This window comes from Ruditapes philippinarum, unplaced genomic scaffold (assembly GCF_026571515.1).
Source record: "Ruditapes philippinarum isolate M1 unplaced genomic scaffold, ASM2657151v2 ctg6132_1_1_1_1, whole genome shotgun sequence".
Taxonomy (NCBI): Eukaryota; Metazoa; Mollusca; class Bivalvia; order Venerida; family Veneridae; genus Ruditapes; species Ruditapes philippinarum.
The window spans coordinates 15313-42285 of record NW_026856819.1 but is presented as its reverse complement, the minus strand read 5'-3'; the positions used below and the strand labels follow the sequence as shown (position 1 = coordinate 42285).

Below are 26973 nucleotides of genomic sequence, written 5' to 3'. Positions count from 1 at the left end.
TAAAGAAATTGTGGTTAATGAAAAACGACTGACGACGAACACACTGTCATCACAAAAGCTCAAGTCTGAGCACAGGTGAGCTAAAAAGCTTACAATAAATAATATTCCATACACAGTTTTATTTATCAGAATGATTTAAGCAGCATGACCAAAAAAAAAACTTATCAAATTAGAAAAAACTACTAGTAGAAAGTTTCATATCAACTTTCTTTCAATCTTTTATGTTTTTTAGATTTTTTATGTCTCTTCCTATGTGACTCATTCTCAGAGTCAGAGTTTGACCTTTCAACTCTCTCCTTATCACTGTCGTCTGGAGAATGGGATCTGTAATTCTTGCTGGTTTTATTGCTATCAAAACTCTCTTTAGTCTTTTCCACCCAAACCAGCATATCATTATTGTTAACACTATTTTCATAACTTTCAATATTATCCACTGAAACAGATTTACGAGAATTAGAAACATTGTTCTCTTTTGATTTTTTTTCTCTACAAGGGGATTTCCCTGGTGAACTGTCCTTTGACTGAGATCTAGATCTGTCCTTGATTTTACTCTCCTTTGACCTATGTGAACTACTTTTTCTATAAGGAGACCTGGATCGTTGTCTTGAACGACTTGACCTATAATCAGGAATCCTTGACCTATTTCTTTTGTTATATGACCTTTGATCAGGTGACCTTGATCTGTGTTTTGATCTATATGATTTATGTCTTTCTGGTGACCTTGAATTATGTCTGGAATATCTACTGTTGAACCTATTACTGTCATGTCCGTCACGTGACCGTGAACGTCTGCGACTCCTTGATGACCTTGAAGGTGAGTATCTCCTATCTTGTGACCTTGACCTTCTATTTCTTCGATGAAAGCCTTGTTGAGGAGTAAATGGCTCCATATCTCTGTCAGCCATATTAAACTCATTGTTTGGGTTCTTAAAGACATGAAGAAAGTTGCATTCTCTACCTTTTGGGCAGCGTCCCTTACCAAATAATCCTACAAACATATATACATATATAAAACAAATTGTTTTTAATTTCAGTATCCTCCCTATAACCAAAATTAATTAAATGGTTTCTTATAGAAACAGGAGCATTGATGCGGTGCTAAGGCTTGTCTGTTAAATATTCTAAGTTTAAAAGGGGCATAACTCCAAAAATATTGCTTTCAGATTTATACCACTTGTCTAACAACTGCACCTTGTCATGATATGCAAGTAATGCCAAGTTTTATGACGGTAACTTGTAAAATTTGAAAGAAGACAAGCTAGTGATAAAGTTGATTATACAAGATTCATTAGAAGAATTTCAAGAAACCATTTAAATGAATACAATATAAGACTTAAGACATATATCTAAGTTTTAACCATAATGAAAATTGAAATTTCAATTCACTCTATAAGTTATCAATATTACAATTTATGAAAAGATTTTGATTTTAAATCACATGATTAACAAGTGTATTGTCACAAAGCCTGGTTTTCCTCCAGTTTTAATAAGGTAAAAAATTCTACCAGAAATGATGAAATTAAAATATCCAGACAAAATGCACAAGTGCAGCTTATGACAATAATTCTTAAAGTGCTTGGTTGAAAAAACCTTGATAAATGGTTGAAGTCCCTTGCAAAATAGATGAAATGCAATGAGAAATTTTTTGAACTCCCTTGAGGAACCTTAATTGTTGAAATCCTTTAAAGATCTTAATAGTTGAGATATCTTAATAAATGGATGAAATTCATTGAGAAATGGTTTATATTATTTTAGAAACTGTTGAAATTCCTAAATAAATCTTAATGGCTAAAATCCTTTTTTGAAAAATCTTAATGGCTAAAATCCTTTTGAGAAATCTTAATGGTTGAAATCCCTATATAAATGGCTGAAATTCCTTGACAAAAATGCATAAAATCCCGTAAGAAATTATTGAAATCCCTTGAGAAATGGCTGAAATCATGAGAAATATAGGAGTTGTGTACAGAAGAATTGTTTCTATCAAACCCCACTGACATTCACCAATCAAATAGCCAGAGTTTTCTATTGGAATACCGGGTTGAAAATTAATTAAAAATCTGTATTTGTTCTAAAGATTTTTTCAATTTCAACTTCTTCTTCAGAGATAAGATAAAGAAACTCTTACCACAAATTGCCCTTCTCCAGGATGGTATTTCCACAAACTGGGCAGATATTTGTTTTCCCCCATACCATCTAGCATTGAATTTTGTAAGTGCTTCCAGTGCATGGTCTTCCCTAAAGTGAACCATGAATATGTTCAAAGGTCACAATTTTATAAAAGAAATGTCAATAAAAACATTTTTTTTTTAATTAAAAATGTTCTGCAAGTGTAACAATGTCAACATACATGATGGTTATATTGATAAGGAAATGAAATTTTCAAAACATTTGCACAATGATAAATTAATACAAAAACACACACATGTATATAAATAGTAACAGATTAAATATTGAGTTGCCCAAGCTAAACACAAGTTGTCTGTAAGACAGTGTGCTCTACTATTCTTAGCACATGGAAATAACAAAAAGGCCATAATTCTGTAAACAAGAGGGTCATGATGGCCCTGAGGTCGCTCACCTGTATATAGGCCCCCGGAGCGAGGCCCGTTTAAACCCCAGGGCTTTTATTTGAACAAACTTTGAAGACACCCATTAGAAGATGTTTCATTATGTTAAATTTTTACTACACACATATAATGAAAAACAATGACCTCTGCACCCCCTCACCACCCCCCCCCCCCCCCCCCCCCCCGCAGGGACAATTTTAACCCAAGGGCTTTTATTTGAACAAACTAAAAATTAAATGGTAGACACCCACAAGATGTTTCATGTTAAATTTTAACGAAGATTTTTTAAGTGTATACACATACACAATGTATAATAAACAAGAGGGCCATGATGGCCCTGAGGTCGCTCACCTGTATCTAGCCCCCCCCTTCCCCCGGCCCAATTTTTACCCAAGGGCTTTTATTTGTTTATTTGAACAGACTTTGTAGACACCCATAAGAAGATGTTTCATGCAAAACATCTAAGTTCTAGCTCATTGGGTTTTTTAAAAGAAGATTTTTTAAGTTTTTACTATACACATATAGTTAAAAACAATGACACCCCTCGGGCAGGGCCAGTTTTGACCCCTGGGCTTTTATTTGAACAAACATTGTACATATTTACTTAAAGATGTTTCATGCTTAATATCTAAACTCTAGTTATTTGTGTTTTTTAAAAGAAGATTTTTAAGTTTTTGCTATGTATATAAGGAAAATCAATGACCCCCGGGGCGGGGCCAGTTTTGACCCCTGGGCTTTTATTTGAACATACTTGGTAGACACCCATTAGAACATGTCTCTTGCTAAATATCTTAGCTCTAGCTCTTTGGATTCTTTAAAAGAAGATTTTATAAGTTTTTACTATATGCATATAGGGAAAATAAATGACCCCCTGGGGCGGGGCCAATTTGGACCCCAGGGCTTTTATTTGAACAAACTTGGTAGGAATTCACTAGAAGATGTTTCATGCCAAATATCTAAGCTCTAGCTCTTACAGTTCTTTAAAAGAAGATTTTTTAAGTTTTTACTATATGCATATAGGGAAAATCAATGACCCCCTGGGGCGGGGCCAATTTTGACCCCAGGGCTTTTATTTGAACAAACTTGGTAGACATTTACTAGAAGATGTTTCATGCCAAATATCTAAGCTCTAGCTCTTACGGTTCTTTAAAAGAAGATTTTTTAAGTTTTTACTATATGCATATAGGGAAAATCAATTACCCCCCAGGGCGGGGCCAATTTTGACCCCAGGGCTTTTATTTGAACAAACTTGGTAGACATTCACTAGAAGATGTTTCATGCCAAATATCTAAGCTCTAGCTCTTTGGGTTCTTTAAAAGAAGATTTTTTAAGTTTTTACTATATGCATATAGGGAAAATCAATGACCCCCTGGGGCGGGGCCAATTTTGACCCCAGGGCTTTTATTTGAACAAACTTGGTAGACATTCACTAGAAGATGTTTCATGCCAAATATCTAAGCTCTAGCTCTTAGGGTTGTTTAAAAGAAGATATTTAAAGATTTTTCTTTCGGTTGCCATGGCAACCAGAGTTCTGCATGGAATTAAATTCTTTGAACAATTTTTAAAGGTGACCACCAAAGGAACATTCCTGTGAAGTTTGGATGAGTTGGCTCAGTGGTTTATGAGGAGATGTCATTTAAAGCAAAAGTTTACGGACGGACGACGGACGGACGACGGACGGACGGACGGACGCCGGACGAAAAGCGATCACAAAAGCTCACCCTGTCACTTTGTGACAGGTGAGCTAAAAACAATGACACCTCTGGGGCGGGGCCAGTTTTGACCCCAGGGCTTTTATTTGAACAAACTTTGGAGACACTTACTAGAAGATGTTTCATGCTTAATATCTAAACTCAAGCTTTTAAGGTTTTTTCAAAGAAGAATTTTAAGTTTTTGCCATACACAAATAAGGAAAATCAATGACCCCGGACAAACTTGGTAGACACTCACTAGAAGATGTTTCATGCTTAATATCTAAACTCTAGCTATTTGGGTTTTTTCAAAGAAGATTTTTTAAGTTATTGCTATACACATATAAGGAAAATCAATGACCCCCGGGGACAGGGCCAATTTTGACCCAAGGGCTTTTATTTGAACAAACTTTGTAGAAACCCATAAGAACATGTTTCATGCTAAATATCTTAGCTCTAGCTCTTTGGGTTCTTTAAAAGAAGATTTTTTATGTTTTTACTATATGCATATAGGGAAAATCAATGACCCCCTGGGGGGGGCCAATTTTGACCCCAGGGCTTTTATTTGAACAATCTTCGTAGACACTCACTAGAAGATGTTTCATGCCAAATATCTAAGCTCTAGCTCTTTGGGTTTTATAAAAGAAGATATTTAAAGTTTTTTCTTTCGGTTGCCATGGTAACCAGAGTTCTGCATGGAATTAAATTCTTTGAACAATTTTTAAAGGTGACCACCAATGGAACATTCCTGTGAAGTTTGGATGAAATTGGCTTAGTGGTTTATGAGGAGATGTCATTTAAAGTAAAAGTTTACAGACAGACGGACGCCGGACGGACAGATGCCGGACGAAAAGCGATCACAAAAGCTCACCCTGTCACTTTGTGACAGGTGAGCTAAAAAGTTACTCAGAGTAATAGAACCTGTGCCCATCATGTGAGATAGTTTGTGAAGTTTCAACCAATTACCTTCAGACGTTTTTTAGAGATATCAAATTGCAGTCTAAAACTAAACAGAGATGTGATGGCAAAGTTGATGGCAGGATGAGTACAACAGCTTTCCCTATTCTTTGAATAGTCAAGCTTCAAACGCATGTTTCGCTCAGTTTTTGCCAGATGATATTTTGTAGTACATGTAGTAGTCAAAAAATATGGAATATGTGTGATATGGTATATAATTGCCTTCATTTTTAACTTGCTACTAGTTTATATGAATTTGTTTAAGTTCAATAGTGTTGGCAACTTGTTTTTATTGAAGTACAATTCCTGGAACCATCTAATGCTAGGCAATTAGTGAAAATAATGTTGAATCAACTGAATATTTTTTAAACTTTCATAATTTGACAAAGAATTGCTGTCAATTACCGGTATAGGGATTTGGGCTGTAAGCAATATATCTCTTGTGCCATGTCAATGGAATATTTTATTTACTAGAGATACATTGACATTAAAACCTTATATCATAAAAGGTTAAAAACATTGATACAAATTTCTCTCATTTTTTTTTTATAATAAAAATCTGTAAAAAATCACAAACCTGGAATACGACACATAAACATTTCCTCTAAGGTGAGGTTGATAATTACAGCATACTTTGAACTGAACCATGTGCCCAATGACCTTGAACTCTGGCAGGGTGTCCTCATAAAACTCACGAAACTTTTGGTAGACCTCACTATCTTCATACTCCAGCACTATATCTGTATGATATATACAGATAATGAATGAGTGAAGATTCAATACTGATTTTTATTGAAAAAGTTGTATAAAATTATATAATGCAAGCTTCTGAGGAGGAGTGTATTATAGCACTACATGATACATGAGTTCAATAAATTTAGTAAGAACTGGGAGCAATGCTTTATTACACTCCATGAGTTTAATAAATTTATTATTACATGTATCCTGAAAAAGAACTGTTTACAGTTATAAAATATTCATTTTGTCAATGACACATTTATATTGTAACATTCACTTCTGGCAATTTTTATGCTATATTTATATGGTATGTTTGAATAACTCAAATGAAGCCACTTAAAAATATATACACAATCGCAAATATATGTGATAAAGAAATACATGAAATAACATTTTATAATGTGATACACATGCATTACTCATATGAAAATAAAAAAGGAATGTAAATCAACACTCCAAACACCAGGTAAAAATTAACTTAACTTAATGATCACAACTGTGCAAGACAGTTACCAAACAACTTCTAAATGGACTTTGTATGAAATTGTACACAGAATAATTATGTGACAAATGAAACTTAGTACACGTGTATATGAGAAAGTGTGTATTCAGATAAACTTGTATGCCCCCCAAAAAATCATCTACTGTGCTCAAAAAGACCAAAAGGTATGCCTATAATGATCTACTAGTGTGCCCACAAAGATCGAAAGTTGTGCCCACAAAGTTGATAGCATTAGGACCCATTTTTATGCCCTGCTATTTATTAGTTTGAGGAACTTATTAGGAAATACTTGATTCATAGGCAGAAAACTTATGCCTGTATTTTTATGTATCACCACAGGAACTTGATATTTAATCAATAAATCACAAAATATATGTATTATTATATGTAAGATATAGCCCTTATCTCTTTAAAAACAAGAACCGGTTGAACTGGGTGATGCTCCCCAATAGGTTTTGGACACAGAATAGCCTCTTGTAGTATCAGAGTTATGTCCCAGACAAACATTAAAATGTAAATATGAACAAAGAGCAATAACTCCAAAATTAGGTTAGGCAGAGTTACAGTTCTTGTGCACTGCACTTCTACCCAATGAGATCTATCTACATACAAAGTGTCTTGTTCATATCTCTTATACTTTCAGAACTTTGTCCCAGACAATGTTCAAAGTGTAAAAATGGACAAAGGGCAATTACTCCAAAATAAAAGATCTTTCTACCTACAAAATTTTATGTTGATATCTCTTCTAGTTTCAGAATTATGTCCTGGAAAAAGTTCAAAGTAAAAAAATGAACAAAGAGCAGAAACTCCAAAATTAGGCAAGGCAGAGTTACGACTTTTGAGCATTGCACATCTACCTAATAAGATCTGTCTACCTGCAATGTTTCATGTTGATACCTCTTGATGTTACAGAGTAATGTCCCGGACAAGAAAGGCAGACGGACAGACTGATGTCTGGCCGTAAAGGAATATGGGGCCATTTCTTTTATTTTTTTCTATTGTTTAATAGAGGGCAAATGGCCCCTTACTCTATTGTTACGGAATGAACTCTATTGTTCTCTTTTGTTCTGTTTACAGTTAGATAGCCCTATCCCTATTCAGTAGTGTGGAGGGACAGACAAAGTGATGACTATATGCTCACCCTACAGGAACATGAAAAACAAAAAACGCACACACTTAAATCACAAAATTTACATATATCAAAGATAAAACCTTTATCTCTATAAAAAAGAGAAAAGGTCTGACTATATCTTTAAAAAGCATATATTTTGTAATATCAAGTTCCTGTGATATCCTTTATCAGCATATTACATACCTGTGTCATATTCCTCACATTGACCTTGATCAAGCTGGAAATGCCGGAACATGTTTGAGAATAACAATGTACGGCTGCTATCTGGGTACGGATGAGCTCTCGAACACCTGAAAGTAAATAATCATTCATTTAAATACCATAATAGTAAATTTCAATTAAACTGATAAGTTGATAAGTTTCAAGCTTTTATGGTATAAAAAAAATAATTCCTGGTATTAATTCTTTGTTAAGGATGTCTCTGCACAGATGTTTCATACTTTGCTGTCTAGATAACTGCCAGTTGAACGGCGCTTTAACTTAACAAAGAGCATGACAGTAACAGAAGAATCTGGATAATGCAGGACATTCGCAAAGTACACAAGGGGAATAATTCGTCTAAAAAAGACAACAACAACGACAAAAAAGACAATGCTAGAGTTCAAGGTCTCAGTGAGCATCCTACAATAACTATTACATCAAAGACATGCCTGAAGATTTTAGCTTGTATCTTCCATGCTTATGGAAACAGAAGTTGTGCATACAGATCCTTATCTCTAGGATTTTTTTTCAATTTTCAGACACAACATAATTATGCTAGAGCTATTGTTTTTGCACAATTACCTACAATTGATAACTTAAAACTTTACTGAGGAGTAAGGGGTTAAAAATGTAGACATTAAACACAGCTCTGCCCAAACAGCAATTAAAATTGGTAATATATCTAAGTTTTTTTCAGAGAAAACATAATACAATGTACTGGAAGTCTGTGCATATTGTAACTTTCTAAATTTCAAGGAATGAGCCATCATCCAAGTAAAACCACTGACAAATAAAGCTAGCTGGATAGCTTTCTAACATCAAAGATTTCAAAGTCTCAATTAAAAGCTTTTAAAAGTTTTGAGGATTTGAATACATGGAACTGAGCAACTAAAATTTTCAGTTACTTTTAGTAAGCATTGCAATTGATACAACATCAAAAAAATAGCACTATGGCCTGCAGTTCTGCTTCTTATCTGATGAAAAAGTTCACACTAATCTCAATACTAACCACTAGGATTAAATTGAAAACTGTAGGATTATTCCACATTAGTTTTGCCTTCTATAATGGAGAATTAACTTTTAAATAATAAATAATTAAGTATGAAATTTTTTTATATAATACCTATCTCCAAATCTGCATGCTCCAACTTTCACAAAGAACGGACAATTTTCTACCTGTCTCTCTTTCCCATACTGTACTGGGGCAAGCGGATTTGACCAATCACCATCCTACAAATTGTTTCAAAAATGTTGCAATAAATGATATTAAACAGTCCCAAGTTTATCATAATTGTTTCGATGGATTTTTTCAAAATAATAAAATATACTCTGCAAAAACTAAATAAATCCACATGAAAATATCCAGGTGCACAGCTACACACTCACCTGAAAGATCTCCTACCAGCAAACTAAATAGTGAGTTAAAGATATATTATGCACAAACTTGATATTTGAAAAACAACAACTGATATACAGTCTCATTTGAAATGTAAAATAAACATCATTTGAATACACACAGAGAAAATATGTTATGTTTTAAACTTTTCAACCTACATGTAATCACAGTATGATACCATACAAATGTAGTGTCATTAAAAAACTGTCTTTTTTATAGAACAGATCAAATTAATTTGACAAATAATGAGGAATGCAGCTTCTCAAGCTTCTATTCTAATCCCAGATAATTTGGTAGTTTGTTTGTTTGATTGGTTTTTAAGTCACACTGACACAGTATAGGATATATGGCGACGTTCCAGCTTTACTGATGGAGTAAGACCTTAGGTGCCCTTCTGTGCATTATTTCAGGCATGAGCAGGCACCTGAGAAGAACCATCAATGTTTCATATTTAGCTGGATAGCTTCCTCCCATGAATGAATCCAAAGTCGCTGTCAGGATTCAAACCCACAGTGGTGAGGGGCAATTATAATTATTGGTTTGAAGTCAACAACATTAATTAGGTAGTATTTCACTTAAATTTAGGTGAAGAAGATTTTAAATGTTTTCCTTTTTGACAATATGGACAACGTAAAATTAAATGATCCTATTTTTTACCCAATGGTTAAGATTTGATCAAATGAGGCAGTGATCCACTTGATAATGCTACTAACCAAAAATCTAAGATCTTGGTCTTGTGGTTTAGGTGAAGAGTTTCAAAGCTTGCACTTATAATCTATTTTTACCTTCATTGACTCAGATATGAAATGGACTAGAACCATTTGAAAAAACTTTGGTAGAGTTTAAAATTTATGCAAGGAATATAACTAGCAAATTTCAGAAAATGTGGCAAATTGGTTACAGAGGAGATTTCATTTGAAAAAAATTGTTAACAACAGACCAATGCACAGCCATGGATTCTAACAACTCACTGAGATTTCAGTATTTAATCATTCAAGCGCCTTGGCCGGTATATACCGGAATACAGTATTTAATGTTGTGCACCAACACTTTCTTTTAGTCTCGCTCAGAACATATAAAGTTTTTAATCATTCTCCAGCACTATTTTAAATAAACCTGTCAAGCGTTTAATTATAGACTTATTCATTAACTATTTTGAGGGTTATCAAGAAGATAATGCACAGTTGTTAGCCAGTTTAAGGACCGGAAATAAAGGCAAGCCATGATTGAATTTCAAGAAGAAATGGGGTCATCTCCCCTTATCATCATTATGCAGAGTTACTGGTCTTGCTCCTACAATTAAGTATATGAGCCATGTCACGACAAAACCAACATAATGGGTTTGCGACCAGCATGGGTTCAGACCAGCCCGCGCATCCGTGCAGTCTGATCAGAATTCATGCTGTTCACTATCAGTTTCTCTACTTATAATAGGGTTTGTAAGCGAACAGCATGGATCCTGATCAGACTACGAGGATGCGCAGGCTGGTCTGGATCCATGCTGGTCGCAAACACACTATGTTGGTTTTGTCATGACGCGGCTCATACTTCAATAAATTGATACACTGAGAATAACATAATTATAGGTACTGACCTTATTTTCAGCTTCTCTAGCCTGCTTCAGAAGTTCCTCCTACATGTTGAAAACAAACAAAATCTGACCCTGAATATACTGTTAAGATATTAAATCATTTTCTTGCTACAGTTAATAATCTTTAACATTTGCAAACACACACAAGAAGTTAACATGTGTCATTGTGTCATGCCTGTTTAGGTTATACCTTTTATTCATCTACTCTTCACAACACAAATCAACACAAAATCATAAAATGATACACTATTTGCACACAAAAAATATAATTGTTAATAACCCAATACAAACCCCACTCAAGACCATGACTGTATATTTAATTATGTTTGTTTGCCTGTTGTTTTTTTTAATGCAATTTTCTACACATTTTTTTGTCATATAGGTCTGTCAACCTTACTGGCTTTCCTGGATAACAAACCAGTATTCACCAATCTCTCCACAAATGATCCATTGTACAGTGTATTCATTAAAATGTCAATCACCAGAAATGTAAGATTAAATTCCCAACCTTGGCTGTATAAATACCCTTAAATAACTTAACTTGCTGGAACTCAAAGTAATTATATTAGCCCTTGCCACCAGTATACAGCCCAGGCCAGCCTGTACATCTATGCAGCCAGAATAGGCTCTATACTGCTGGTAGATGGCTTTTTTCATATTTTGAAAATTGAACTCCCTTTTAACTTTGAATAGACTGTTATCAAAATAGAAGGATAAGGAGACTGGTTCATATTCAAGGTAGTGCAAATCCAGTACAGAAAAATTCTCCAGGTTAGGAGATATCAATAATCATACAGAGCTATTACATTAGCCTATGAACATTTTCTTAGCTTACAAATTAACTCATAGCTAAAATAAAATTGTAATCATACATTAAAAGATACAGTGAGTCGTTGAATATCTCAAACTTCCCTGAAGCCATATTGTGTGAACAGTTAAGGAAACATTTTCAATAACTTATTCAGCTTTACACTTTCATACATTGATAAATATTTCTTCAAGTACATGTATAAAGAAACCACATATATATGTCTGTTTGTAATGATAAAGCTTTTTATCGAAAGTACTTGACTGTTACAGACACACTAGTTACAAGAGACAAGTATTGGCTTCATTACCATATAACTGCCTTATACTTGGTAGAACATTAAAGCTGCATGCCTCCAGATGAGCCAAAACATTTCAAGAAAATCAACCTTATGAAAAAATGAACTAAGACTGTAAGAAAAGTAAAACTATTTATATATAAATTACAATAATTCAAGTAATAATTTACATGCACTGAATGACTAATTTTCAGCATTTATCCCCATTTTTCTACAGCATAACTTACGCAGTATGACATCTACATGTATTCCATAATTTATGTTGAATGGCAGTGCCATTTGCAATGTATAAATAACTTTCAATGTTCACTTTTAAGTATTATACTCTTTTAATACATTTTAAAATTTTTCATTGAAATAAGCATAAATCTGGAGATATGCTGCTTTAAAACAGAAAATCATGTAAACCTGTTTAACTATAAGCAAAAATACTGTCAGAATCTTACACCAGCTGCTGGTACAGACCGGAATATCCAGCTCAAGGTACTGTTTACTGCGGTAACAAGGCTCTGCCAAGTTTCTGCTAAACAGTTACCCGAGAGCTAGATCTTCTCGCCTGTACTGAGCGGTGTAAACGGTAGATATTCCTGTCTGATATGCAAGAAAAAGCCCTAAATAACCATCAGACAGCTTGTCACATAGCCTTCCTAGTGCTTAGTGATTATTTTCCTAACAAGTACAGTTTGAAAACATATTTTTTGCATTATAATGCTTACCGGTACATCATTATTCATCAATAAATTCTATGCCTAATTTCAATGTTTCATCTCTGTGACATGTAGATAATTAAAGGCACAGTATGCCTCAGAAATTCATTTTTTTTTTAAATTCTTTAGAAGTGTCAAATATGTGTTATTGTTTTTTTTTTTTTATAATGGATTTAGAGTATGTTAGACGTTTAAGATTTAACAGCTGAAGAAAGAAGCGCTGAACATGCTGTTATGTGCTGTAAAGGTAGCAAAATGTAAACAATGTAGTATTTTGACTTCCATACAAAATACTAATTCTTAGCAATTATATGAATTGCCAACAAAGCAAAATGGGGCAAAGGTAGTTCATCTATAAGGCAAATGAGTATTTAATGGAGACTGTAACAAGATACCGGAAAATTAAAAAAATTTGCGAAATAAAAATGACAGCATTTCTGAGGCATAATGGGCCTTTAAATATGTTCATAAACTGAGAATATCAGTTTCCATACCAACTTGGTTGTTATTCTTGTACATATACATGTAAAAAAAATAAAAAATTAGGATATGTTATCCTGACCCATCTCTTTAAATGGATCACCTGTTTTTCCTTCTTCTTTCTTTTCTCTTCTTCCTCTTCATGTTCTTTCTTCTGTCTTTCCTCCCATTCTTCTTTTATCTTTCTCTAAAAAATCAGCAATAAAAAGTGACAAAATTTAATTTAAAACAAACTAATCAACAAATCAAAGAAATATAAGTAGCTTAAATACACCAAAAAACACGGAAAGAAATTAACTTTTGCAAAGGAAACATCAATTAACCTTTAAAGGAACTCCACTGAGGTAAAAAAAAGCCTACAAACATAAAATTCTACTTTCTTACATACATCAGCTGGGTCACTTGAATACAGAAATATAAATAAAAGATAGTTAAAATGAAAATCGTATTTTTATGAGCTCGTTCGAGCAATGCATTTCAACTTTGGGTCATTTTTCACAATTAGAAGAATTATTCTGGGAAAAATGGTATGAGCATACGATCTGATATTCTTCACACTAATTATTGGTCTTAATCTACATCAAATAAAATGTCACATTCAATTAAGAAGTACTGGATGTCCTAAAATTTATCTCTATTATCTTTTTAAAAAACAGTCATAACAAAGCGTTAAGAATGTCCATGTAACTACCTCTATTTCAATTTTTAATTGTTTTTCACGTTCTGCTTGCTCCTCCTTCTCTTTCAATCTTTGCTTATATATTTCCTCATGCCACTCCCACAATTCCCTTTGTCTCTGTGACTCCGCCTCTATTCGTAAAAGCTCTGCCTTTTCAAGCTCTTCCTCATATGCTTGTTTATGTTGGAAGGTTGGTGAATTCTTTTTCAGCTCTTCTTCTGGTATAATTGAATAGTTGTTGATTTATTCAGGGCTTCCATTAATGGAAGTTTGGGAGTCATTTACTCCTTGATTTTGGCTTGTGACTTAAAAAATATAATGCTTATCCTAATTTATCTATATAAAGAGACTTCCAATGTAAGACAATTTGCCGTCTCTGACTTCTAAATTTTGAAACCTAATGAAAGCCCTGATTATTATGTTAGATTTTTTTAAAAGAAACACTTACTTTGAACTTATTACACTGCCCTTGATATTAATTGATATTAAAAAGATTAGTTTAGTTGTCATCAGCTATGTCCATATTCCATTAACACCCTTTCCCACCCTCCAGATGACAGAAAATTAACTTTTAACTATTAGTCTAACTATAACACAACAATTTTGGAGGCTTGCAAGTTTCCCTGACAATTTAATGTAGTTATATTTGACATTAAAAAAAATTCATCATTATAATAAGGGAAAGTCAATGGCTGAGACTGCAAAGTGGGCCTGGGCTTTGACTTGCCTAGCTATAGACTACATGTGTATATTTAAAGGGAAATCAAATTAAGAAAACAATTAAAAGAATATATAGAATTCTATAATGAAAATTTCAGTGTCAGTTCTTAAGTTGGGCGCCACCATTTTCAATGTTACTTAATGATAATGGAACAATCACAACTTTTTGGATTATTAATTATTGTTGAGTATTCCAAGTGAAAATGGAAGCAGTGCATAAAATACGGAATGACACCTTTAAAAAGGAAAAATGAACGATATTTCAACAGACTCCCCTGTTCATAGGCTTTGCCTAATTTCATATTATAAACTCTTTATCATTATAATATAAACTCCCTCTGACACTTTAATACCTTTCTGGAGTTTTTCATCTCTTTCCCTGGCTTCTGCTTGTCTCTTGATTTTTCTTTTCTGTTTCTTTAACAAAGCTTTTCTTCTCTTATGACTGAAATACAGAACAATACGAGGTATCTTCAAAAAAATTGTGAACTCTTGATGTCATATTTTACTTGGTTAATAGCGAGCTCGACGAGCTGGCCCGAAGGGCCTGCTCGCAAAGCGAGCTTTACGGTAACGCGAGTACCTGCTAAGTGATGGTTTTGAAAACTTTCGTCCAAAGTACCGAATTGGACACATCGCAACCTTTCGAATTTAAAGATAACGATAAAAACTGAGGAATTCTGGCTGAAAACGGATGTGCATGTAGACTGGTCACCCGCGCACGTCTATGGGAACCATAATTGGACAGGGAACCAGAATAACGGAAGCTGTGTATAAAAAATGAAAATCGAAGGCGCCATTTTGTTTGAAATCTGATAAATAAAAACAATTTTTTTGTCGACTTTTGTTGTGAAAACTATCTAGAATGAAAGAAAATGGTCTAACTAAGAAAATGAATTCGAACACCAATATCTTTTATTCAGTTGTTAACGCTGTACAGACGTTTAAAGTATTGTTTACGTGACGTCACAATGTAGCGCCAAACAACGCGTGCAAAACAAACAAATCAAGTACGCTATTTTAATGTCGCAAACGTTTTAAGTTTTACATTTATTTCACTTTAAATAATCTTTATTTCGCTTGAAAAATTATAGAGTGAAATAAAATAAACATAGTTTTATAAACGTTTTCAAAACTCGTTATTCATTTCACGACAGGGGCGGAGCCATATTTAACACAGTACGTGTGACGTCACACGCACTCGTCACTGCATTTGAAATAAAAATGAGCGATTATTTCATACTATTTCACGTAAAAAGTACATCGAGCTCGCTTTGAGGCTTTGCCTTTTTCATATTAAAAACAAACTTTGTTAATATAAAACAAAAGGATGTTGTACTTCCGCCATTTTCAATGTACATTAAAAACATGCGAATGAGACCACTGAAGGGAAAAAATGAACTTTTTTTTAACCTTTGTATTTTTAAGCATTCCCGAGCTATTAGCACTGACATGTATAGTTTTGTCGGGTTTCATGTCACACCGACATTAAGGCGACTTTCCATCTTTATTGTTGGAGGTTCACTTAATGTACACAATTTCAGGCACTGGTCCGACTGGAGTAGAACCATTGCACTTCTGTAAGAGAAATGAACTGAAGTCCTTGGTTGTGTCGAGCATCATATGTGCTGCGGCCCCGCTAAGGCTTTCTGCTTATTACTGAGGTTAGCGTTATAACGGGCTGCAGTGTACTAAGCTTTATTGAGTTTGACAGCTTTTTGAAGACGGTGGTGTTTTTAATTCAAACAGTAGTGTTCAACCTAAATATGTTTATACGATGAAAAAGCGCCCATTGATTCAGATGAAATAAATCAAAGTTTTCAATAAATTATGATCCGATTGTCCGTAGACAACTTGAGTTTCAATTGTTAGATAATTGTACATAAAGTAATGTTCCTGTCTTCGTTGATTTCTCTAAAAAAAAACTTTACCTTAGGTGGAAAAATTCCGGATTTGCTTCAACTTTTAACTCATTGCTGGTCTCCGCCATTTTTTTTTTGTATTGGGGTAAACACTGAGGACATCCGCAAATAAGAACGCAAAATTGATGACGTTTGACACATAACAAATAAGTAATAGCAGCTGATCATTTACTAATTTAGATCAAACACAAAGAAATCGCAGGTAAAGGAAAAGTTTGGAATAAAATTGTTACCCATTCGTTAATCTCATTTGCTGGTTTGTTTATCTTGTTTATTTTTTATGACCTAATATTCTATTAAAGTATCAAATTTAACATTTCTAATAAATTTTTCTGTTGATGAATGTTGTTATTGAATATTGTTTATACTCAACATCACTAATTCCGCGTCATCACTTATCTCACGGTAATGGCATATTTTCATGTGACCAGTGTTAAAATTGGTCAGAATTGACATATTTTATTCAAACACCTTAACAACAAAGTTTTTGTGCAAAATAATTTAAATCTATAGATTTTTACGTAAAACTGAACAACATTTTACAAACTTCTGCAAAAAACAACAATAGTCCATTAAATTTGTGCATACGTCTGAAACAATCATCATTTTCTAAATGTTCTTGTTTGTTGAAAAAATAAATTTTGAGTTACAATGTAAAAATACTTTTAATATTTAAAATTATGCAAAATAACTTAAAGAAATTTTAACTGAAACATGAAAAATCTGAAATAAAACACCATTACCGCGAGGTAAATGATGACATACTGTTTTCAAAATGGCCGACACACGGTTTACATCTGACAAATTAAAACTAATTTTGATTGAATATATTGTTGTTTCCTTGTGTCATATAGCAGAAAAAATGACTAAATGATACATTTTATGACAGTTTTTGTAGTGTAAGTTTATTGTTTGTGTTCTTTACTGTTTTAAAGTGTTAAGTACCGTGAGTTAAGAGGAGCACAGTATATATTTCTTAAACTTTAAAGCGTATGTCAAGGTTCAGAACTTTTCATTTTTTAAGGGAGATGATCTGTAAGCGCCAGACTGCTCAAAAATTAAGTAGAACAGCGGTACAGTTAGTCCAACTAATTAGACTTGTCAAAGAGACATTGTGATAATTTTGACGGTTGATGTCTTTTAACCGTTTGACAGTATGAAAAAAAATTTGTAGAATGGTTAAAATTGTTCATGCCAAATTAATTAGGCTACGGTACGGTATTCTGACAGTCCAGGTTTTGACTGAATCCGGGTCAGCTCGGCCCTAAAGACGTACTCGGCCCCCGAGTCAGCTCAGCCCTATTCCAACTCGGCACGGGTCAACCCGGCCCACTTTTCAATTTATGAATATTTCGGTTAGTGTTATCAAAATTTATTGTAATTATTTATAATACACGGATTGACAGTTTCCAAACTAGCAGACGACAGGCTTTTCTTATCAGTAGAATTGTGAGTAAAGATAACCGATTGCGTATCTCACTATATTTCTGACTCGTGGTATTTTTAACCGTAAATTTAAATAACTTCAGTGTCAAACAATGTGTTGAAATATATATTGTTGCGGGCTATTATTATCAATCAGTGTGTATCTTAAGGATACTGATTAATTAGGTGATAATTATAATTGACTCATTCATTCAAATTTGATTAGTGACCACCTGCAATTAATTAGAAGCTTAAGATATTTTATTTTTGTAAACACTTTTTTGTTTCATTTTTTTAAATATTACTTTACAAACAAAATGCATCTAAGGAAACACATTTTTATTAGATCTATATTAATTTTATGGAATCTGCAAGACAAATAAATAACAATTTTTTTTCTAAATGTACTTTATTTCGGCAGAAGTACAATGTATAATTATATAATAATAAGATATTTCTCATTATTCATTTACCTTAACAACATGCAAAGCAAAGTTAATACGTTATATATATTTTTTGTAAAGTGGGCCGAGTTGACCCGTGCCGAGTTGGTATAGGGCCGAGTTGACTCTTTTCCTTTTGACTCCTGGTCAGGCAGTAGTCTAGTACTGGCGTCCAATTAACTTTATATGTCCCTTTTTTAAAAAAAATTCTGGTCAAGCAGTACTATAAAACCTGTAAGGTGAAGTCTCTGAGTAAGCTAGCTGTAGTATAGTCAGGCTTCACATTTTTCTCAACCTGTGACACTTGAGGCTTTAACTGGATATAGCGCAGAGACAGAGTTAAATAAGCATTGCTCAGTAACCCTGAGAAATTCGGGGACAAATTTCAATATAGCGGGAGAGTATGTCACAGATCAAAATTGTTCACTAAAGAAGCAGCCGGATAGCTCAATCGAGAGAGCTAACACACTTTATTCCGAGGGTCCCAGTCCAGATCAGGCTTCACATTTTTCTCACCCTATGACACGTAATATATGTGGTATATAGATCCACTTATCATGTATGATTAACTTAAACATGTGACATTGTCTTTATTATTAGACATAAATGTTTATTTATCATTCCTTCCTTCCAATTTCTCTTTCCTTTTAATATTTCGAATAATGTCATTAATTGTGTTTATGCGTGTGTCCTCGGGAGAAATCATGCGTACACAGAATCCTAGCTAATAGAAACTCAAATATGTGGTATTGAAACATCCATACCAGGAAGGTGATATTATCTTCAGTTTTGCAGTTGTGATCATGGTGATTGCAATTGTACAAAAACTGCAGTCATTGCTGTTTTCCTGGAGTGCACAGTTTGTAAAATTAAAAAAAAAACAAACAAAAAATCTTTTTTGGTAGGATATATTTTCCACTGTTGGTTTGAATCCTCACAGGGACTTTCAATTCTTTCATCCAGCTAGCCAGGGGTGTGGAAATCCTATGCCTGACTTGTGCAACTCGGAAATTATCTTGGCAAACAAGTAGATTTTTCTATTGAACTTTTCCATGGACAGGTAAAATCTGAGCCAGTAGAAGATACAGAATTCTGCATTTCTACCTCTTATTAATGAGGAACATTCATTCTAGTACATGTATGTTCAGATTTAGTAAGCACCAAAATGAAGATTTTAAGTTAGGAAATAATTTTATTGTCTTATACAATTTGTAGAACGTTTCCTCAAACTGCAGAAATTAAATCTGATCTTTACATTGTGAAATAGATCTGTTCACACCTTTAAATACAATGAAATTTAGGAAACTATTACTTCTCATATACTTTTATTAACATCTGGGCAAATAAAGTTATGCTGCCTGTGGACAAGTAAAATTCTTACCCAACAGGTCGGTGGGCAAGTGCAAAAATTCATATTTCTACACCCCTGAGCTAAAGCTTACGGAACATTGGTGGTTCTACTCGGGTGCTGACTTACATGTACTTAGCTGAAACAACTCCTGTTTTAATATGGCATTATTTATTTCAGATCTTTCAGGCACCAAAGCTACAAATTACATCATACTATAAAGTTGTCAGTAATAAAACATATCACTGAAGCAAGTGTTCACGGCATGAAGTTGGAAACACACGGTGGTGACTGATGTTTAATCAAAGCACGAATCTGGCGGACGGAAAATTACCTGTGTTTGTATTCCCGACTACCCTGAGCTTCTACTCCGATGACCAATCCTCGCATAAGCAGGTCCTTACTCTGTACAACCCATACGAGTTCCCACTCAAATTTAAAGGTAAAATTTTAAAAAAAAATCTGCTTCATGGTTTACATGTAGAGAATGTGAGTCATTTAGAAGGCATATGTGGCTGATGTTTGTCAATCCCATCTCATCATGTAAGACAGCTGTTGAAGGGTGCAAAGTATTAAATGTATAAAGGCTCTGTATTTCTCTTAAAACAAGTAGGTTTTGTCGGCTCATGTAAGACAGCTGTTGAAGAGTACAAGTACTAAATATATCCAAGCTCTGTATTTCTCTTAAATCAAGTAGGATAAGTCAACTCATATAAGACAGCTATTGAAGGGTACAAAGTACTAAATGTATCCAGGTAGGAATAAACATAACATATTTATTAGGGTCTTGCACCTTGCAAGTCATTTACCTGGAAGTAACAAGAGTAGTACTTATGTAATAACTGTGATAAAAACATTGTCATCACACAAAACAGGAGTCAAACCCATGGTCCAGAGGCAAGTTTATCATTACATTGGTCTGTATGCACACTTTACAGGTATTCAGTTATGTCGAAAATAGCGACAGCTTGTGTGTTATTTCACCATTCAAAATTAGCTCAAATTACATGACAAAAATTGTGCACATTAGTTTGTTAAACATTCTAGAATACAAAATTTCCCAATTTAAATAAGCAATTTTACTAAAGGTACATTATCTAAGATATTCTTTGTAATTGTTTTTAGAAAATAAAGTAAAAGACTGAAAAATAGTGTCCTTGTAATTTTGAGGTTGTCATACAAAGATTTAAGTTAAGGAAACATTTATCCATATTTAAGATTTTTCATTGGTAAATTTTTTTTTGCATATATATAAATGTAAAGTTTTATGAATCATGTTTTGCTTTTTTTCCCTGCTTTCAGTACTATGTACAGTACCTCGTAAATATACAGTGGTAGATGCAGAGGGTACAGTCCGACCAAGATGCTGTGTCGATGTGTAAGTCTGTTTAATATTACAGCTGTTTAATATTACAGATTTTTTTTTCAGTTTTCAAAACCTTGGAAACATACAGCATGATGAATCAGAAACGGGAGAAAATCTGAATTTATCCACACATTTTTGATTTTTATCAAATTTTCAATTTCAATTCAATTTAACAAGCATGGTATGTAGGATAGGCTGTCAATAGGGACAGCTAACTCTCTGTCTTTCAGTCAATAAAATTAATCATCTAGCTGATAAGTCAGCTTCTTTTAAGTTATTGATCTAGTGTAGAATGGTCACATGTCATTTCAGGTGAAAATGTAGCATTTTTAGGGGAAAATTATTATATTTACTATTTCAGGCTGGGGAAACAGAAACAGCCTCTATTCGGCTGTAAAACATAGGGGGGGGGGGGGGGTGGGGGGGACACTGAATATATACAAAATTTTATACATTTGTAGTAACAAAAAAATCCTATAAATCTGCAAATCCCATGCCACCAGTATAGCAGTATAGAGCGTCGCATGCTTACTCACTTGTGTCACCTGGCTTGGCTCTAAATTTTGTTGCTGAGTCAGAGAAATTCATTTGTTGTTCTCAATAATGACAGTAGATCCATTAGTGTTGTTTATTTAGTATTGTTGTTGTGTAATCATCTATATTATATTTCAGTGTCGTGAGACATACAGATATTTGTATCAACAATGAAGGAGTGAATGACAAGTTTAGAATACAGGTCTCTGAACATGGACAGAGAAAGATTCTAGGTAAACTTCCCATAATATTTGTTGTAACAAAATGGTTTTACCCAGAAATTGCTGAGTGTGTGAAATGGACTTGCCCTGATCTGCTTTTAATTGGATCATTCCATTCAAGGTTTAAGGGGCTTCAGCATCAAAATACAAAAACAGTATAGAGCCTGGTCAGACTGCCTCTATACTGGTGACACATGTTTATATTTTGTTGGTTTCAGAAGGTTAACTGTTTATATTTTGTAAACAATAAATTGAAAGATTTAGAGGGGGAAAAACACATCAAAACCCCAGGTCATTTATATATTTAATTTGGGTATTATATACGCTTCATCAGATTATGACTTTTAACTACAAAAATTAGACTTAAGTTACTAATAAAGATTGTACAATTTTAGTCTGATGTTACTTAAAATAGGAATTTTGTTACTATTTATAGTTAGATATTGGATATTAGCCAAATTAATTGGCATTGTTCCAGAATTGTTGAATGTTACATGTTTATATTTTGTTAAAACATATCAAGGTAACATTACTTCTTTTGTTAGAAAAATTAATGATACAATTGTACATATAGATCAGTAATTATTCTATTTTTAGTAACAACCCATGCCATTTTAACAGAAAAAATGTTTTCATGGTAATAATGAACAAATTGGGAAAAACATAAAATACCTATTAAGATAGACTTCTCAACTCACTTTTTTCACTTCATAATGGCATTATGCACAATTTTAAATGTTATTTTTAATAAGTGGCTGTGTATGCCTAAAAGCTGCCAAGAGAGGACAGTAGGGGGTGAAGGATGGGGTGGTAGTACCCCAGTTAAATGCCAAGCATCTACATTGTTCATTTGCGTATATTTAATCATGTTTAATATAAATTAGTTTTTTTAGCCTGTAAAAGTTAATTAATGTATAAAGATCCTGTGATATCTTCATCTGTACCTGTGATGGCCTTTTTTCAGGGAAGAAGGATGTCAATGCTGTCTTGTTACCTACAAAGGGTCGGGAAGTCACCCCGAACAGGGAGGACAAGTTTCATGCTCTTGCCCATTCGAGTCAAGGACCTGACATACAGGGTCAATCATATACAGATTCAGGTAAATATTTCATCATTGTGGACATGTACATGACAATACATGTTTTATTAAAATGCTATTTGATCTTCATCAGACAATTGTGAATTTTTTATACAACTGATTCATATATTGAAGTTTATATGTTTTACTGGGCCATGTATGTTGCTACCTGCTAAAAAACTAGATAAATAATGATAAATGAGCCGCGTCATGACAAAACCAACATAATGGGTTTGCGACCAGCATGGTCCGCAGTCTGATCAGGATCCATGCTGTTCGCTTACAAACTCTAAAACAAGTAGAGAAACTGATAGCGAACAGCATGGATCCTGATCAGACTGCGCGGATGCGCAGGCTGGTCTGGATTCATGCTGGTCACAAACGCATTATGTTGGTTTTGTCATGACGCGGCTCATATCTTTTTGTATGTATACACAGGTATAAACAAAGTATACTTCTTTATAATTATTATGTACATACACTGTAATGTCAACCTTGTTTTAGATGGTCCAACTTCTAGGTAAAAACTTTAAAAGTTATTTGTTAAATCCATAATCAGGTTAAAGTTTAGACCAGTATGACAATTATACAAGTACCTAACTTCATTGCTTGGAATTCCACAATGATGAGTTATGTCTTGAGTGATCATTTGTTACTGTTTTTATAAATACGCACTACAGACTGATTTTGAAAATTCTACGGAAATATGCAAAAAACTTATGTTTTTAGTCATTTTTTGATAAATAATGTTTTCTGCACATAAGCTTTCTTGCTGCTAGTTATTCATAATAACTTTCATCATTGTGGACATGTACATGACAATACATGTTTTATTAAAATGCTATTTAATCTTTAAATATTAAATAATATATTTTATATAATATAGAATATTTAAATTCTGAATTGTGTAGACATTATCATTTAATTATATTTCATAAGCATGTTCAGTGATTTTTGTGCTTATATAACAGACTCCGATAAAAGGGCTCTTCCCAATCTAAATTTTCTTTTAAATCATGCAGTTTTTCCAAAAATCTGAACTTAATAGCTTTTTTACTTCCCAAATCAGCAAATTTTGCGATAATTTTTCCCAAATCAAGGAACTAAGGCCTCTTCCAAATTAAGTGAGAAAATCACTGTTGTTATGAACACTAATTATAGAGAATCCTGTCTGTTATGTTAGGACAAATATTTCCTTGATTTATTTCAGATGTAAGAAAGCGTCCTGTTGGTGGTCCTAGTATAGTTGTGATTCTAGCTGGTCTGGTGTGTATTGTGGCGCTAATGTTACCCCAGCAAGGGGATTCCGGCTCAAGATTACCAGATTATATCCACTTATCTGTCAACCAAAAGCTTATAGCAGCTTATGTTTTAGGTAAGATTATGTGCTTCAAACTAGGTGGCTCATCTGTGTCGAACAAAAGTTCGAGCCGATATGATAGCTGCAATATTGTTGCCATTGTCATTGTTATTGATCTAAAAACTTAAATGTAGCCAATTATTCAAACGTGTTAAAAAATACCAACATGAAACTTTAAGAGCACTTGCTTATTGTGACAAGGTGCAGATTATAGACAAGGGGCATAAGTCTGAAAGCAATATTTTTGGAGTTATGCCACTTTTGCAGAGTTTTAACAGACAAGCGTTAAAACTGCATGCACTGCTCCTGTTTTACATTTAAATGAGTTTGTGCTTAACATTATTCTGTTAAAAAGGTGAGTACAGAAGACTGTCTAGGAGTTACTATTGATAAAGCACATTCAATTGATTTTTCTAGCTCTTTTTTTTTTAGCTTCTGTTTTCAAAGAAATAATGTAGCTTTTGTTAACACCCCATTGTCTGAGTCTGAATGGACAACGTGTTTGGTTAACCTTTCAGGTATCATTAATAGTCATAAACTTTAATTCTAAAAATGCTATTACTTTGAAATTAAATATGTGAATGTACACCTTCACCTGTCACACCTATGTTAATTTCAACGGTCAAGGTCACTGATACCTGTAATAGCAAAACATAAAAGCCACATGTATCCTTAAGTCAAAGTGCATTCACCTGGAAACTTTTATGTAGGTGCACCTTGATTAGTCTACCCGCCTGTGGTCATATCTATTTTGGGTCAAAAGGTCAAGGTCACTGTGACATTTTAAATTTGGTCAATTAATCAGACATGATTTTTCAAGTTATATCTTCATTTAAATAATATGCAGTGTACTCTCCAGGTCTGAGAAAAGTGGAGTGCGCTGCTCCTGGGCAACTTGTGTTTTTTCTGTCATGGTTTTGCAAAAGTAGTTGGCAGTAATTTCATCAGAAGCAAGCTACTACATATATTGCTAGCCATTTTGGAGAGCTTGATTTATCAAAGGTCATTCACCTTTTGACTGTATGTTTATTGCAGATATTTATCAGGGTAAATGTCATAAAAGTTAACTCTTAAACTTACAGTATGTCTAAAAATGGGTGCCATTTTGGAATAGTCAGTCTTATTATCAAGTTAAAGGAATATCAAGATGTAAATTTGGAGTTAATCAGCCAACTGTATAAAACCTGGTCAAACTGCACGGACATGCAGGCTGGCCTGACTCTATAACTGTGGCAAAGGCTCAAGATTCGCTTTTGGTTCCAGCATGGTAAATGTTGATTTGGATATTTTTGTTCTATATTTCAGGTCTGGTGACGATGTTAATTCTCCACATATGACAGTACTGACAATCTAGATTATCAAACGTAGATATTGTGATATAACTGCTGACATAGACAGTTTTTATACGTTTAAATCTTCTTTTTAAAAAATCAGCGAACTAAAAGTGCCGGACTACTTGTACTTACTGTAGCACCTAACATAACATCATGGACTAGGAGAAACAGGTTGAGTCTCTATCATAGGAGGTCGTAGTGAAACTGAAATACTTTTACTGCTCAATAAACAAAGGAAAATAGCAAAACAGTCCAATTCCTGAAATAAAAATAGAATGTATTAGTGTAAGCTGATCAAAAAAATGAAGTAGTGTAAAATACAATGTGCAATTATTCATTGATGTTGTTTGCTTATTATACCTGACATTTTAATATGATATGCTTCCAGTTAAATTATTATTGATTTAAGCTTATATATGTAATTTTAATTTACTATGATATTACACCAGTAAATGAAGAATGTCTTAACTTATTGTATTACAGTGATAATATGTCAATGGTTTTCACATCTACAATTGCTTATTAAGTAATGCATTACAGTGTCGATACTTTTCAACATTTATGTAATAAGAAAGTGGGTGGTGGTGAATGTCTATACAGATTCTTATAGTGTTTTTGTACCTGTTAAAGTCTTAACCTTCAAAGCAGGATGCCTCCAGGTTCATTCTATAGTCTAAAATTAGTATATTTCATAACGATTTGTATAGCAAGAAGTCAAGTATGGATGACAGGATTCTTCATGGTTTTAACATATATGTGACTGAATAATGTGATATATTTAAGATATTAAATGCCCATTTTTATGTTAGATGTGGATTTTATTGTATGTTATATAACAGTTTAAGTTATATAACACTCTAAGTTAAACTGTTATATAACAGTTTAAGTTGTATAACAGTTTAAGTAATAACAGTGTCCTTATCAACAGAATATTATTCATGGGGTACAGTTACACAGCAATCACTATAACTGTGTTGAAAGTATAGGTTTATACAATGCTTACCTTTTTAACCCTTAATCTTCTGAATTTATGATAATAGATTTGCCCGGCTTTGTATTTAGGAACATTCCATTCAAATTTTGAGGGATTTCAATTTGAAATACAAAAATTAGTCTATTAACAGTATTGAGCCTGGTAAGACTGTATGGATCTGATTGCACTGATTTGCCAGACTCAGTACTGGAGACAAAATCACCTTCTGTTACCACAGAGTAAGGATTAACACTAACATAATTTAATGTTTCAGTTTGTAAAACATTAACAAGACTTATTTCAACACTGTCTGTACTCTTTACAGTTTGTTTTTTTGTGGGTTTTTTTTACCAAGAACATGTAATGCATGTTTTATATAAAGATTTTACTGGTTTTATTTTTCAGTAATGTTTTTTATCAGAAGATTTGCATAAGTTATTATTATTATTTTTAAAGTTTTATTTAAGCTTTATTCACTCATTGGTTTATTAAATCTTCTGAA

General features: G+C 33.4%; 2 protein-coding genes across 3 annotated transcripts; one reads left to right on the top strand and one right to left on the bottom strand.

Annotated features, from left to right (window-relative positions):
- Positions 1-99: 99 nt before the first annotated feature.
- LOC132747797 (U2 small nuclear ribonucleoprotein auxiliary factor 35 kDa subunit-related protein 2-like) lies at positions 100-16504 on the bottom strand. The gene is made up of 10 exons (XM_060737297.1): positions 16399-16504; positions 14821-14912; positions 13760-13965; positions 13172-13255; positions 10779-10817; positions 8912-9018; positions 7771-7877; positions 5793-5955; positions 2126-2235; positions 100-988 (listed from the first exon to the last, which is right to left on the bottom strand). The coding sequence occupies exons 1-10, from the start codon at positions 16455-16457 to the stop codon at positions 201-203; spliced, it is 1755 nt and encodes a 584-aa protein (XP_060593280.1). The 5' UTR covers positions 16458-16504; the 3' UTR covers positions 100-200.
- LOC132747798 (motile sperm domain-containing protein 1-like) lies at positions 16493-25738 on the top strand. 2 transcript variants are annotated; one of them, XM_060737299.1, is made up of 7 exons: positions 16493-16591; positions 19786-20047; positions 20908-20983; positions 21644-21738; positions 22691-22825; positions 24015-24179; positions 25470-25738. In XM_060737299.1, the coding sequence occupies exons 2-7, from the start codon at positions 19900-19902 to the stop codon at positions 25499-25501; spliced, it is 651 nt and encodes a 216-aa protein (XP_060593282.1). In that variant the 5' UTR covers positions 16493-16591; positions 19786-19899; the 3' UTR covers positions 25502-25738. The 2 variants fall into 2 exon arrangements, with proteins under 2 accessions (XP_060593282.1, XP_060593283.1); XM_060737300.1 differs by having other exon boundaries at positions 16514-16645.
- The last annotated feature ends 1235 nt before the right edge of the window (positions 25739-26973 follow it).

Bases quoted from the DNA above. Each gene is read 5' to 3' on its own strand.
- LOC132747798 (XM_060737299.1), top strand. From the start codon at position 19,900: ATGTTTAATCAAAGCACGAATCTGGCGGACGGAAAATTACCTGTGTTT. The intron at 20,048-20,907 runs GTAAAATTTTAA...CCCTGCTTTCAG, and splicing joins GTTCCCACTCAAATTTAAAG to TACTATGTACAGTACCTCGT. The intron at 24,180-25,469 runs GTAAGATTATGT...TCTATATTTCAG, and splicing joins TATAGCAGCTTATGTTTTAG to GTCTGGTGACGATGTTAATT.
- LOC132747797 (XM_060737297.1), bottom strand. From the start codon at position 16,457: ATGGCGGAGACCAGCAATGAGTTAAAAGTTGAAGCAAATCCGGAATTT. The intron at 9,019-10,778 runs GTCAGTACCTAT...AACAATTTGTAG, and splicing joins CTAGAGAAGCTGAAAATAAG to GATGGTGATTGGTCAAATCC. The intron at 5,956-7,770 runs GTATGTAATATG...TATATCATACAG, and splicing joins ATGTGAGGAATATGACACAG to ATATAGTGCTGGAGTATGAA.